General features: G+C 46.2%; 2 protein-coding genes across 4 annotated transcripts in view; one reads left to right on the forward strand and one right to left on the reverse strand.

Annotated features, from left to right (window-relative positions):
- Positions 1 to 12,559, forward strand: part of Dguok (deoxyguanosine kinase) — a 30,960-nt gene that overhangs the window by 18,115 nt on the left and 286 nt on the right. For 2 of the 3 annotated variants that reach the window (XM_038320063.1, XM_038320066.1), the window contains 4 exons: positions 1,219 to 1,403; positions 4,761 to 4,908; positions 11,513 to 11,628; positions 12,133 to 12,232. In XM_038320063.1, the coding sequence (XP_038175991.1) occupies positions 1,219 to 1,403; positions 4,761 to 4,908; positions 11,513 to 11,628; positions 12,133 to 12,232 (549 nt within the window). The remainder of the gene's footprint in view (positions 1 to 1,218; positions 1,404 to 4,760; positions 4,909 to 11,512; positions 11,629 to 12,132; positions 12,233 to 12,559) is intronic. The other variant, XM_038320064.1, reaches the window with a different exon arrangement.
- Positions 10,761 to 11,234, reverse strand: LOC119806424 (60S ribosomal protein L27a-like). The gene has a single exon (XM_038318158.1). It carries the CDS (start codon positions 11,229 to 11,231, stop codon positions 10,761 to 10,763), a length of 471 nt encoding a protein of 156 aa, XP_038174086.1. The 5' UTR covers positions 11,232 to 11,234.

Here is a 12,559-nt window from a genome sequence, read left to right on the forward strand (position 1 = left end):
CCCCTACTGTGTCTGGTTCATCTTTCATGAGAGTTGTTAAAATGAAGAGGCTAGAGAAAGCCCAATTGAACTCCATTCCCTGTTTATTCCCCATGGGACTAGAACAAGTAAGTTACTTAGCCTCTCAGGGGATTTTCCCCTTTGTAGTGGTTCTAATATTATTCACCCCAGGAAGCTGTTTGGAGGATGAAGCAGCCAGTGAACTCTGAAGTGAATATTACTTCCTTCTCCACTCCCTACAGCACCCAGCCTATGTAGTGTACCTTGTCCACACAACCCTTCCGTCAGCAAGGATTAAATGAAGGAAGGGAGGAAGGAAGGGAGGAAGGAAGGAAGGAAGGAAGGAAGGAAGGAAGGAAGGAAGGAAGGAAGATACAGGATGCTTTGCTTAAAATTTACACCAGGTGGTGGTGACACATGCCTTTAATCCCAGCACTCGGGAAGCAGAGGCAGATGGATCTCCATGAGTTCAAAGCCAGCCTGGTCTACAGAGTGAGTTCCAGGACAGCCAGGGCTACACAAAGAAACCCTGTCTCAAAAAAAGAAAAGAAAAGAAAAGAAAATTACTTTTGCATTGAATCAGTGACTGAGCCTAGAAAGTAAATCTGGGTCCCTGAATGTCCACCATTTGTTCCCACTTGAACATTCAGAATCAGTATTTCAAATTGCATTTCATGGTTCCTATAATAAAGAAGGAACTAGGCTTCGTTTGAACAAAGTATGATCCTTCTATGAAAGACACAGAAGTTTGTTTAATTCATTGGTTATTTAGATACTCAAATAAGTAATTGTTCTCTTTCATATCTGCCTTGAAGTTTGAAAAATAATAACAAATGGAATCTGAGAGTCAACATGGTATTAAGGTAGAAGATTGTGTAGGTGACAGTTAAATCACCCCAGACAGACTCCACAAGTCCAGTATTGTGTGGTGGGAGTTCTGTGTGTGAGTTTTGCTTTGCTCCCCTGTTGTGTCTCCCATTGGGTGTGTGTGTCATCTCTGTGAGGTTCTTGCCGTACAAGGTTGTACAGTTCTCCCTGCTTACATAGTTTAAACTAAGCCGTAAAGTCCTGTGTTTTTCCTTATTTTCAGTGGAAGGAAACCTCTGGTTGTTTTTGATATTAAGTATTGAATGTTCTTGAGGAACGGTAGAGGGTGGGGTGTGTCCTATAAAATAATACACCTTCTAGGAAATTCTTCTCTTCTGCATTCACCCCTAGGACACTTCCAAAGGTCTTGGGAACTTGCTACAAATGATGTACCGAGAGCCAGCGCGATGGTCCTACACATTCCAGACGCTCTCCTTTTTGAGCCGTCTGAAAGTGCAGCTGGAGTCTCCCCCAGGGAGACTCCTGCAGGCAGAGAAGTCCGTGCGAGTCTTTGAGAGGTCTGTGTACAGTGACAGGTAAGACTGAACACTGCCAACCACAGATAGCCCCCTAAGGGAGTAAACCGTGAAGGGCTTTAGGAAAGTCTAGCAGCCAGTTGGGAAGGAAGTCCATCTGTTCTGGGAAAGCATGCTCATTCGGGCCTCGGGCTCCAGAGACCAGGCATGGGCTCAGGGCACCAACAGACAAGGCATGGGATGCCTGGATCTGGTCATTGTGCAGAGTTTGAATTTGAATGACTTTGGTGAGAAATTATCTGCCTTGAGCCCCATGACTCAGGATGGGACATTCTGCATCTTCATCTGCCTCCATCACTGGACACACTTGGCTATCAGTTTAATTCCAAGTTAAGTAAACTAGCTGCAGCTCTTACTGGAAAGCCTCCTGAAATTAAAAAATGAGAGTTTGTGGGCTGGAGAGATGGCTCAGCAGTTAAGAACATTTCTTGTTTTTCCAGAGGACCCAGATTCGATTCCTAGCACCTGCATGACAGCTCACAACCATCAGTAGCTCTAGTTCCAAGGGCTCCAACACCCTCTTCTGATCTCTGATGGTACCAGGCACACACATAATGCACATACAGACATTCTGGCAAAAAACCATACACATAAAGCAATAATATATTTTTTTTAAATGAAAGTTCAAGGCCAGGCATGTTGTCATATGTCTTTTATCTCAGCAGTTGGAAGGGCAGAAGCAAATTGAATCTCTGTGAGTTTCAGGCCAGCCTGGTCTACATAGTGAGTTCAAAGTCAGACAGGGATGGCTACATAGTGAAAACCCTGTTTCCGAAACGAGGAGGGAGAGTTCATTTGTGAATACATGAGTATTCTGACTGCACTTGAGAATCACCCCAGATATGTGGAACAAACACTGCCATGTAATCCTTCATTCCAGGGCCCGGGAGGAGTCTGCTCTTTAGAAAGTTAAATGTTTACGGTAGAGATGGTTGGGCTCCAGGATTTAGATCGTTTCCACTGCAAATGTGCCTGTCTTTCCTCCTGAGGCTATACCCAGGCTAGGAAGTTGAACTACACGAACCATCTAGGATTTTGGAGGCATTCAGACTTGCTGTTTTAAGTTCTAGCCTCTTAGTGTGAGAATCCTCTCAGAGGGAAATAGACTTGTTTTCTTAATTACAGGGGCTTTGCTGTTTATTAAAAAGGGTCCCAGCTGTAACCCTAGCTGGCCTGGAACTGAGTGTCACCAGGTTGATCCTCCCATCTCTGCCTTTTGCTGGCACATGGCACCATGCATGGTGGAAATGAGTTGAAAACTCTCTGGGTCTTGACATTTCCTTGTAAAGGAGTAGGCAGTTGTGTTGTTACACCATTGAAGCTGCTTTCACTGAAGGGGGACATTTTCAGGTAGAAAAAAAAAGACCTGCTGTAAATTCTAATCTCAACTGTATTTAGACTTCCCTTCCTTTAAAAATGTATTCCAGGAACTGGAAGTATAGCCCGGTGGTCCTTTTCATGCCCAACGCATGAGTTCAAGCCCCAGTGCCAAAGGGGAAAACTCATTCCTTTATTTGTTTGATCAGTGTAGGCTTATTGAATATCTCCTGCACTCAGGCACCAGGCTTTTCCCTAGGGCAACACTAGTCCTTAGTCCCTGTTCCGATAAGGATGCTACTTCACCAAGGATTGCATACATGTTCACAAGTGTGCTGTGTATTCCAAGGGGCAGTGACTGAGGGAGGGAGAAATGGAAGTGTTTTCTGATCAACTTAACAGAAAGAGCAGTGTGGCTTTAGAGCAGAGTTCTGGATTGCCAGGTCCTTCAGCCCTGTTCTACCTGCAGCTCCCCACATCTCTCTTGTTTAATCCCCACTCCCCCTTCTGCCCATTACCACCTGCTATGGAGAAACAGGGAAAATGCCTGCCTCAGGAGAGGCAAAAGCCCCTGATAGAGACTTGGTCATTTTTATTTGCAAGATAGAACTTTTGTCTTCTTGCTGTCCTTGGAGAAGCTGGCAGCATTTTTCAAAACTTGAGTTACAAAAGTTACCTGTTTGTTACCTTCAGAGAGCTGTAGATAAAACATTCTCATCTGGACAAGTTCACTTTTGGGGTTTGTAAATTAGTTTCTTAGTGGCCTAGGAAGAGCAGTTACAATGACTTAGGACTGTTGGCTACTGAGTGACAGTCACCCTTCTGAGCTCTTAGCAAGTATGATATGCAGTCATCCCTTGCCGTGGGCTGTGAGTCAGTTGCTTCCCACAGCGACATGGCTTGTGGAAGCTGCACTAGATGAGACCTTTCACTTTGACCCTCACAACTTTGCAGTTTGCACTTCCCTGAGCCCTTCACACAAGGGTTTGGAATTTCATTTCCCAGAAGTGGCCAGTTGCTGAGGTTGCCTTAGAAACTGGAGGTCATTGTTGTGGATGTAAATTGTGTGTTGTATCAAACTTAAAAAGTAGAATTGACCCTTTTGAAGCCATGGTGTCTACAGCTCTGACTTCTCAATTTACCAGATCCTCCTTCTGTTGTGGAAGTAAGCAAAGAGGGAAGTTAGTTTCATAGTTCAGCTTCAGCCTTGTTTGCTCTGGTTGGAAACTCAGCAGAGGAAGCTAGGCTCCTGTTTGCTCTGGAGGGGAGACTGCTCTTGGTCTTGTCAAAGTCAGCCCCAGAGCTAATACCACAGGAAGGCTTCCCCTGTTTCTCAGCTACAAGGCATGAGGGCTCAGGAGCTCGAGATGCAGAAGCCCTCATTCAGAAACGCAGTGTAGAAGGGCGGCTTTACCTTGCATTCTCCTAGGCTTGTCTGGAGTCTGCTCTAGCTGTGGGGACTCTGATCAGGTTTCTGTGTATGTGGTGTGTGTCTTGGCTCGTTTCCCTTCCTAGAGTCCCCTTTCCTTGTAGTGGGCTCCATCTGTGAGCTGTAGTGTGGGCCTGTGTCAGGTGCTATTTAATCCTATAGTACTGAGCAGGACAGGAGCTGGAGACTGAGAATTCAGATTTCCAAGGGCAGGAGAGATGGTCAGCAATTAAGAGCATTTGCTTCTCTTACAGAGGATCCAGACTTTATTCCCAGCACCCACATCTGATGTCTCACAACTGCCTGTGAGTCTAGCTCAGAGAGTCTGGTGACCTCTTCTGGCCTACACAAACACCCACACGCATGTGCACAGACCCACACAAAGACATACACACACACACACACACACACACACACACACACTAATAAAAAAGATAAATTTTTAAATGATTCAGATTTCCTAAGGACTGATAGGAGCTAGAATGGTTAAGTGATTTGGATAAACATGAACAAGACAGTTACTGATTTTTCTACTTTTCTCCCTCTTCTGTCTTTCATCCCACTTCCCATTCTTCCTTCACCCCAACCTCCCACTTGACATTTCCAAACAGGTATATCTTTGCAAAGAACCTTTTTGAAAATGGTTCCCTCAGTGACATCGAATGGCACATCTATCAGGACTGGCATTCTTTTCTCCTGCAGGAGTTTGCGGAGCGGCTCTTGTTACATGGCTTCATCTACCTCCAGGCTTCTCCCCAGGTAACTGCGAACTTAAAACTTAGATGTTAGAAGTACCTGAAACGTAAAAGATGAACTTCTGCAAGCTTCTTAGTCCATGGGCCTCACCAGGACTCCAGCACCAAGCACCATCTCCCAGGAACCTTGAGCAGCTGTAGCAGTATGCACAGACAATTGCCTGTGTGTAGACGTAGCCCTCTTGGTGGGAGAAACAGGCCAAAACACGCTAGCCATGTTTATACAGCTCCAGGTTTACAGATCGGGCACTCAGACCTGCAGCCAGCTGCTTTATTAGCTCCATGTCGGTCATGTGAGACTTCAACCGGTCCCTTCTGTTTTCTGACCAGGATGTGAGGAAGGAAAGAATGTTCCCTCCCTCGTCCTAATTTATAACCCACACTTTGGTCCTTGAGAAGGTCCCCAGGCAGAATGACTGCTGAAGTGTGTGCGCTTTGGCTCTGAGTCTGCAGCTTGAACTTTGGAGCCAGTTTGGCCCATGGGATGATGTCATGACAGGAACCTCTGGAGACAGCAATTGGCCCATGGCTCATGCTGACGTAGTAACTTTGGCTAGACCCTGGTCAGCTTCCACTGAAGGAGTCTTTGTCTATAAAGTAGGACTCTTGAAAGACTCTCGATGGGCAGGATTCCAAGTCAAAACAAAGCAAAGCATTTTTTTTATTAGAGAGAGAGAGAGAGGAGAGAGAGAGAGAGAGAGAGAGAGAGAGAAGAGGAGAGAGAGGAGAGAGAGAGGGAGAGAGAGACTGCTGTTAGCTTTGGAGAGACACTGCAACAGGTATGGTCAGATGCCAAGAATGCCCATCGTTGCAGAAAGCAAGCCAGCTTGTCTGCAGCCTGGGGCGGAGCTTGTGGACAGAGGGAGCCTGGAGCCACCCTAGTGAAGCTGAAACAAGTGGGAGAGTTCCTGTCCATGTCATGTTGCAGGGCTCCAAGAAGAGGACTAGAAGGAAGGGGCAGGCTGGGAGAGAGGCTGCGGTGCTGCTGGGGCTGTTTGTACGTCTTCTTTCGTCTTTTTATTTTTTTAAGTTTGTTTGTTTGTTTTGTTGTTTAGTTTTTTATTTATTTTGTTGAGGGGGAGCGTTTGTTTGGTTTGCTGTGTTTTGTTTTAAAATTTATTTATTTATTTATTTTTATTTATTTATTATGTATTACAATATTCTCTCTGCATGTATGCCTGAAGGCCAGAAGAGGGCACCAGACCTCATTACAGATGGTTGTGAGCCACATGTGGTTTGCTGTGAATTGAACTCAGGACCTTTGGAAGAGCAGGCAGCGCTCTAACCTCTGAGCCATCTCTCCAGCCCCCTGTGTTTTTTGTTTTGAGACAGGGTCTCACTATGTTGCCCTGGCTGTTCCGGAATTCACTATATAGACCAGGCTGGCCTCAGACTTACAGAGACTCACCTGCCTCTGCTTCTACCTCCCAGGTGCTAAGATTAAAGGCATGCCCCACCATGCCTGGCTGCATTTCTTTTTTCTAATACAACATCTCCTCCTCCCTCCTCTTCGACAACTCTTCATCTTTGTGTGTGTGTGTTCAGTGTGTGTGTACGTGCACGAGTACACACAAGCCACAGTGTTTGTGTGGCAGTCAGAGGACAACCGCATGTCGCCTCTCTTTACCTTTCCATGGACTTCAGGGATGGAACTCAAGTCACCAGGCTGCTTTGTGCCAGGCTTTTTCTTTTGGAGCCACCAACCAGCTCCCAAATCACGACATGGAGATTTCTTATTAGTTATGAATGCTCGGCCTAGCTTATATTTCAGACTAGCTCTTCTAACTTAAATCAATCTATTACTCTTTATCTGCCTTTTGGCTCGGGGCTTTTTACTTATCTTTCCTCCTGTATGTCTTCCTGTCCTGCTTCCCTCAGTGTCTGGCTGGCTGGTGGCTGCCTGGCTTCTCACTCCAGGCCTGTCCCTCTGTTTGTACCTCATTCTCTTGTACTCTCCTATTTATTTCCACTGTCCACCAGCCCCCACCTATCTCTCTTCTGCCTAGTAACTGGCCAGTCAGCTTTTTGTCTAGACCAGTCAGGTGCCTTAGACAGGGTGAAACAAATGGAACACACCTTTACATAATTTAACACCTATGCCTTATCTTATTTAAACAAATGACAATATAAGCAAATGTAACACATCTTTACACAGTTAAACTAATATTCCACAGCATAAATAAATGCAAGACATCGTTATATAGCTAAATGTTCCACAGCACTGCTTGGCAAGTTCCTTTGGCTACCGAACCATCTTGCCAGCCCCATCAGGACTCTTGGTATAGTTTAGGAAGTTTCTGGATTGTAATGCAAATCACAGCGGGGAGTAAAAGATTCTAGATGAAATTTGGGGTTTAAATAAAATTGAACTAGATATTAGCAAGGCCTAAGGGCTGAGGAAATTATTCTGTGAAGTGAAATGTTTTGGCTAGCTGAGGCATGTTGCCTGACTGCTTTCAGTAGTCCTTGTTGCTAAAGAGAAATAGAAGAGGTACATTGTGAGCCAGGCATAGATGATGCACGCCTTTAATCCCAGCACTCGGGGCAGAGGCAGGCAGATCTCTGTGAATTCAAAGCCAGACTGGTCTACATAGTGCGTTCCAAGACAGTCAGACCTACATAGTGAGACCCCTGTCTCAAAAATAAGAAGAGACACATTGTGGAGACAGGTGGCTTCCAGGTGGAAGGTAGTCCCTGAGTGAAAGAGGAGCCTTTTCTCACAGAGGATGGCAGGATGTGCTGAGGCAGAGTTCTGTGGGAAAGGAGGGCTCTCCAGCAGTGAGGACAGAGTGGAGCTGTGGTGGAGGAGAGGAGAGGAGGAGAGGAGGTGTTAGATTTCCCACGGATGTCATAAGGTGACCGGACTGAGAAATGGGTTGAAGGGTGAGGCTGGGAGAAGGGAGAGTGTTGACCTGACCCATTCTGAGAGAGGCAGAGGAATAGTGTGGTCATCTCAGGGCCAGGGCAGTAGTGTGGGAGGAGCTGAGAGTAAAGCAGGGCTGCCAGGGATCCCTTACCTTCCTTCTTAGTGCCCTGTGTGGGGCCTGTATGAAATGACAGGGTGCTGTTAGTAATGGTGATTGTCACCAGGGCTGGTTTGTCCCTTTGGAGACTAGTTTAAGTATTTCATCTCATATAATGAGACTTGAAGAATTGCTGCAATTTAACATAGACTAAAGGATAATTTATTCGGGATTGGTTTGAGATTTTAGTGCTGTTAGATACAGGAACCCAGGAATGCCAGAGGATGAATAGGACATAGGTTCAAGGCAGTGCCCCGCACAACAGACTCCTGACAGATACACACCTCAGAGTCTGTGATACAGGCTCCAGGCCCTGTCTACCTGTCCTCCCCTAAATTCAAGGAAGTTGGCAGCCACACTATAATACTAATTGGAAGAGAAATGGCTGGACCTGTGTTCCGCTACCCCTTGGAGTCAGGAAGAGAGAGTGAAGCTGGCTGTGTGCCTCGGGATTCCCATCCCTGTCTGGGACAGTGAATCATGGACAGCAGTGCTCAGGGGCTGCATGGGAACAAGTGCCACCTGAGCTTGAAACTTGAGTGGCATAGTGAGCAGACTCTTCAACAGTCACAGCCTGGCAGGTCGGGGAAGCTTGGCCAGCATCCCTGTCCTACCTCCCACTTCTATCCACACATCTCTCCCCTGCACATTCTGTTGCCAGGATAAAACTGTTCTGTGGAATCTTTTATTAAAACATTTGTTAGCTAGGTGTAGTAGCGCAAGCTTTTAATCCCAGCACTCAGGAGGCAGAGGCAGGCAGGTTTCTGAGTTCAAGGCCAGCCTGATCTACAGAGCAATTTTAAAGCATCCAGGGATACACAGGAAAACCCTGTCTCAAAAAATAATAATAATGATGATGATGATAATGATAATAAATAAACTAATTTATTTTTAGCCAGGGTTGTTACACAGAGAAACCCTGTCTCAAAACAAAACCTGTCTCTGTGAATTTGAGGCCAGCCTTGTCTATATATAGAGCAAGTTCCAGGACAGGCTCCAAAGAAACAAAGAAGCCCTGTCTTGGAAAAAGAAACAAACATACATACATACATAAATACATACATACATACATACATAAAATCATTATAACCATCCCAGAAACCGGGCAGTGGTGGCACACACATTTAATCCCAGCACTCGGGAGGCAGAGACAGGCAGATTTCTGTGAGTTGGAGGCCAGCCTGGTCTACAAGAGCTAGTTCCAGGACAAGCTCTAAAACTACAGTGAAACCCTGTCTTGAAAAAAAAAAAAAACAAAAATAAATAAATAAAAATAAAAAGAAACCATGCCAGTAAATTAAAGATTATGCCAGCTATCAAAGTAGGACTTTGTCTAGACTTTGGAGGGAAGAAAAGTTTACTTAGTTTGGCAAATTAATAGTAGAAAGGGAAATGCTAACTGATTTTAATAGATCCAGGCTAGTATCAATGGTTATCTGCAGTCAGTTTGTGAATAATTATAAATAGCTTTGCAAGAATTGTTCTGTCCTTGCATGTATTTGAAAACATGGTTTTATATATTTTTTTTAATATTCATTTACTCCAATTCAGACAGTATTTTTCAGAGGAGAAAATAGAGTAACTGAGCTGAAGTTGCTTGCCTGTGGAATGTAGCGTGGTTAGCCTCTGAGGAGGCGATTGCACAGCCTGTAATAGGGAGAGCCCGTGTCTTCATACATTTCAGAAGACAGAGGAAAGAATGGATATGTGCATAAACTGCTACTTAGAGCATAATCGCAGTGGTTGCGAGTGAGAAGAATTGAGACGCTGAAGTCAGGAGTATATTGGGAAAGATGGACAGCAGAATTCCAGGTCAGCCTGGACTAGACCTGGAACTACCTCAAAAACTAAAATAAAACGGGGAGTGGTGTAAAGCAAATTTGATTGCATGGTTTTGTTTCCTTCAGGGAAAGGGTGAAGAGTCCTAAGTCAGTGGGTTAATCTACCCATACTTTCAGGATACCTGACATTGAATACCGAAATGTTTGGCCAGGCAGAAAGAGGAACAAGGGCAGTTCAAGCAAAACAAACATTTGGAGCAGAGGTTTTTGAGGGGTGAAGGGCTTGGCCTATCCCATAGGAAGGGAGGCCAAATCTGCCTGAAGCAGTGAACCAGGGGGAGCTAAGGAAGTTGAGACACTCTCATCTGAGGGGTGGCCATATGTGTGGGTGATGGAGACAGTTCTCCGAGACAAAGAAACTCAAACTGCAGGCAGAGGCAGACTAGAGTTTTGGGAGCGGGAAGTTAGTGCAGGGCTCGTTTTGTTTTTGTGTTATCTTTGACCCCATGCAGATGCTTCAGTTAGTATGAAAGAGATGTTTTCAATAATCCTTGCCACTTTATAAGTAGAATGGCATTCACAAGCCAGGCATGGTGGTGTATGCCTGTAATACCAGCACCTGGAAAGCTGAGGCAGGAGGACAGCAAATTTGCAACTTCTTGAAGCCTGTGGTTTTGTCTGTAGCTGGCAAAGAGCCTATGGAGCAAAGTATTTTAAGCAGGGACAGAAGTACCATAGAAGACTGGAGTGAGGGACAAACTGGGAGGATAAATGGCTTTTGCCAGAATCTTAATGTGCCTTACCTAAGAGCGGCCTCCTACCCTGTGGGTGGGCGGATGGTGGAGACCGCAGACTCTCACATGACAGCTGGCTGGCTCTCTCTCCTCATGCACTTCTTCACCTCCAGGACACAGAGGCAGAAGGCTCTGGAATGTCCAGCTGAGAGGCCTGAGCACCAGGGCAGAGGTGAGAGGACAGAATCAGCTAGAGATTAGACTCTCCTGGCTTCTTTTTTTTTTTTTTTTTTTTTTTTTACCTGGAAAATGTTAGCATTAATTGGCCTCCTGAATGGCTTCAATGCACACCAGAACACAGGCACCTCCAACACCCTTTATCTTCTCTTCAGCTCTTCTGCTGAAAAATTTGGCTTTCACGATGACAGGCTGCTTAGGAAGCTTTCCCTTCCCCAGAACTTTGTAGTAGCCCGATCGCACGACGTCAATGATGGGAGCAACTCCAGTCTTGTTCTTGGCAGCATTGACCCGGGTCTGCTCACTGACCAGTGTCCACAGTTTATCCAGGTTGACAGTCGGGCAGAAACTCTGGTTCCTCTTTAAGTGGTAATGCCTCATACCAACTTTCCCGAAGTAACCTGGATGATATTTGTCGAAGTTGAGCCTGTGATGATGCATGCCTCCAGCGTTCCCGCGTCCTCCTGGATGCTTGCGGTGTTTACCGATGCGGCCATGGCCGTGGCTCACGTGGCCCCGGAGTTTCCGGGTCTTCCTCAGTCTGGATGGCATGGCGGTGGCAGAAAGGAAAGAGCTCTCCTGGCTTCTTGATGTGGTTGGGAGGAGGAGAAAGAAGGGTCGTGTCAGGTCCCCAGTGTGACTGACTGGGGAGAATGGTGTTGCGGTTAACCAGCTGAGGCTGCTCCAAGGAAGAGCAGTCTGAGGCAGAGGTGGACAGAACGGTACCAGTGCTCTGAGTAAGAGAACAATGGTACCCAAAGAAGACACAGATATTTTGTGAGTTGCTTGGCCCTGTAAGACTGCAATGTAACAGTAGGGGGATTGTCTTTTAGGTTTGTTTGGAAAGACTGTACCAGAGGGCCAGAGAAGAAGAGAAGGGCATTGAGCTGGCCTATCTTGAACAGCTGCATGGTCAGCACGAAGACTGGTTTATTAAGAAGACTACCAAGTGAGTATGTAACATGAGGCAGAGGCCTCCACCGCCATGCTGAGCACAAGCTGAGCTCACGGCCCAGAACCGCAAGGACACAGAGGAGGTGCCCCACATCTGTCAGCTAGATGTCATGTCCAATACAGCCCATGCATCCCAGGGGCGTGTGGTAGAGTCTCTCTCCCTCCTTCCCTTCCTCCCTTTCCCCTAGATTGTACCCTGTGATGAATGCTTGTCATAGTTGACTTAGGATGAAAGGCCGAAATTTTCTGGACAGATGTCCATTTTAATTGACATTTTTAGTTTCTGCCTGTCCTCCTTCAGGCTCGGTATGTTCGCTTCAGTTGTTGGAATGTTGAATTCAGTGGCAGTTTCTGGACTAGAAGACGTCTCAGCCTTTTACTTTGCAGGCAGTCTTATTGAGGTCTTTCAGAAATACTGTCTGTGGGCAGAGTCCACAAGCTCTGAGTGGTTAGTGTGGTAGGAAAGTGACGTTGCCTGGCATCTCTGCTTCTGCTCCAGGCTCCACTTCGAAGCTCTGCAACATGTGCCAGTGCTGGTGCTGGACGTCAGTGATGACTTCTCTGAGAACGCTGCCAAGCAGGAGGAGCTCATGAGCCAGGTGGGCAAACCCTTGGCTTTCCAGGGTCTCTGTCTGTCCTTTGCTTTGCACTTCAAATTGCATTGCACACTTCCACACCTTGGGATCTTATGCAAGTTACAATAATTAAATAATTAAAACCCAGCTCTACGTGTGCTGGGTTAGTAAGTATCAGCTGGTTGCCTCTTAGAGTCTGCTGGCCAGCCAACTTCCCCCTAAGGTGTTCTAAAGTGAGGGATGGAAGACATACGGGTTCTCTGCCCAGTTGCCATTTGGTGCCGTCTGACCCTGGGCAGCTCATAAATGCTTGGGACTGGAGACACATACGCTGAGGGGGTGTGGAAACTG

The sequence above is a fragment of the Arvicola amphibius genome, chromosome 2, assembly GCF_903992535.2.
Source record: "Arvicola amphibius chromosome 2, mArvAmp1.2, whole genome shotgun sequence".
NCBI lineage: Eukaryota > Metazoa > Chordata > Mammalia > Rodentia > Cricetidae > Arvicola > Arvicola amphibius.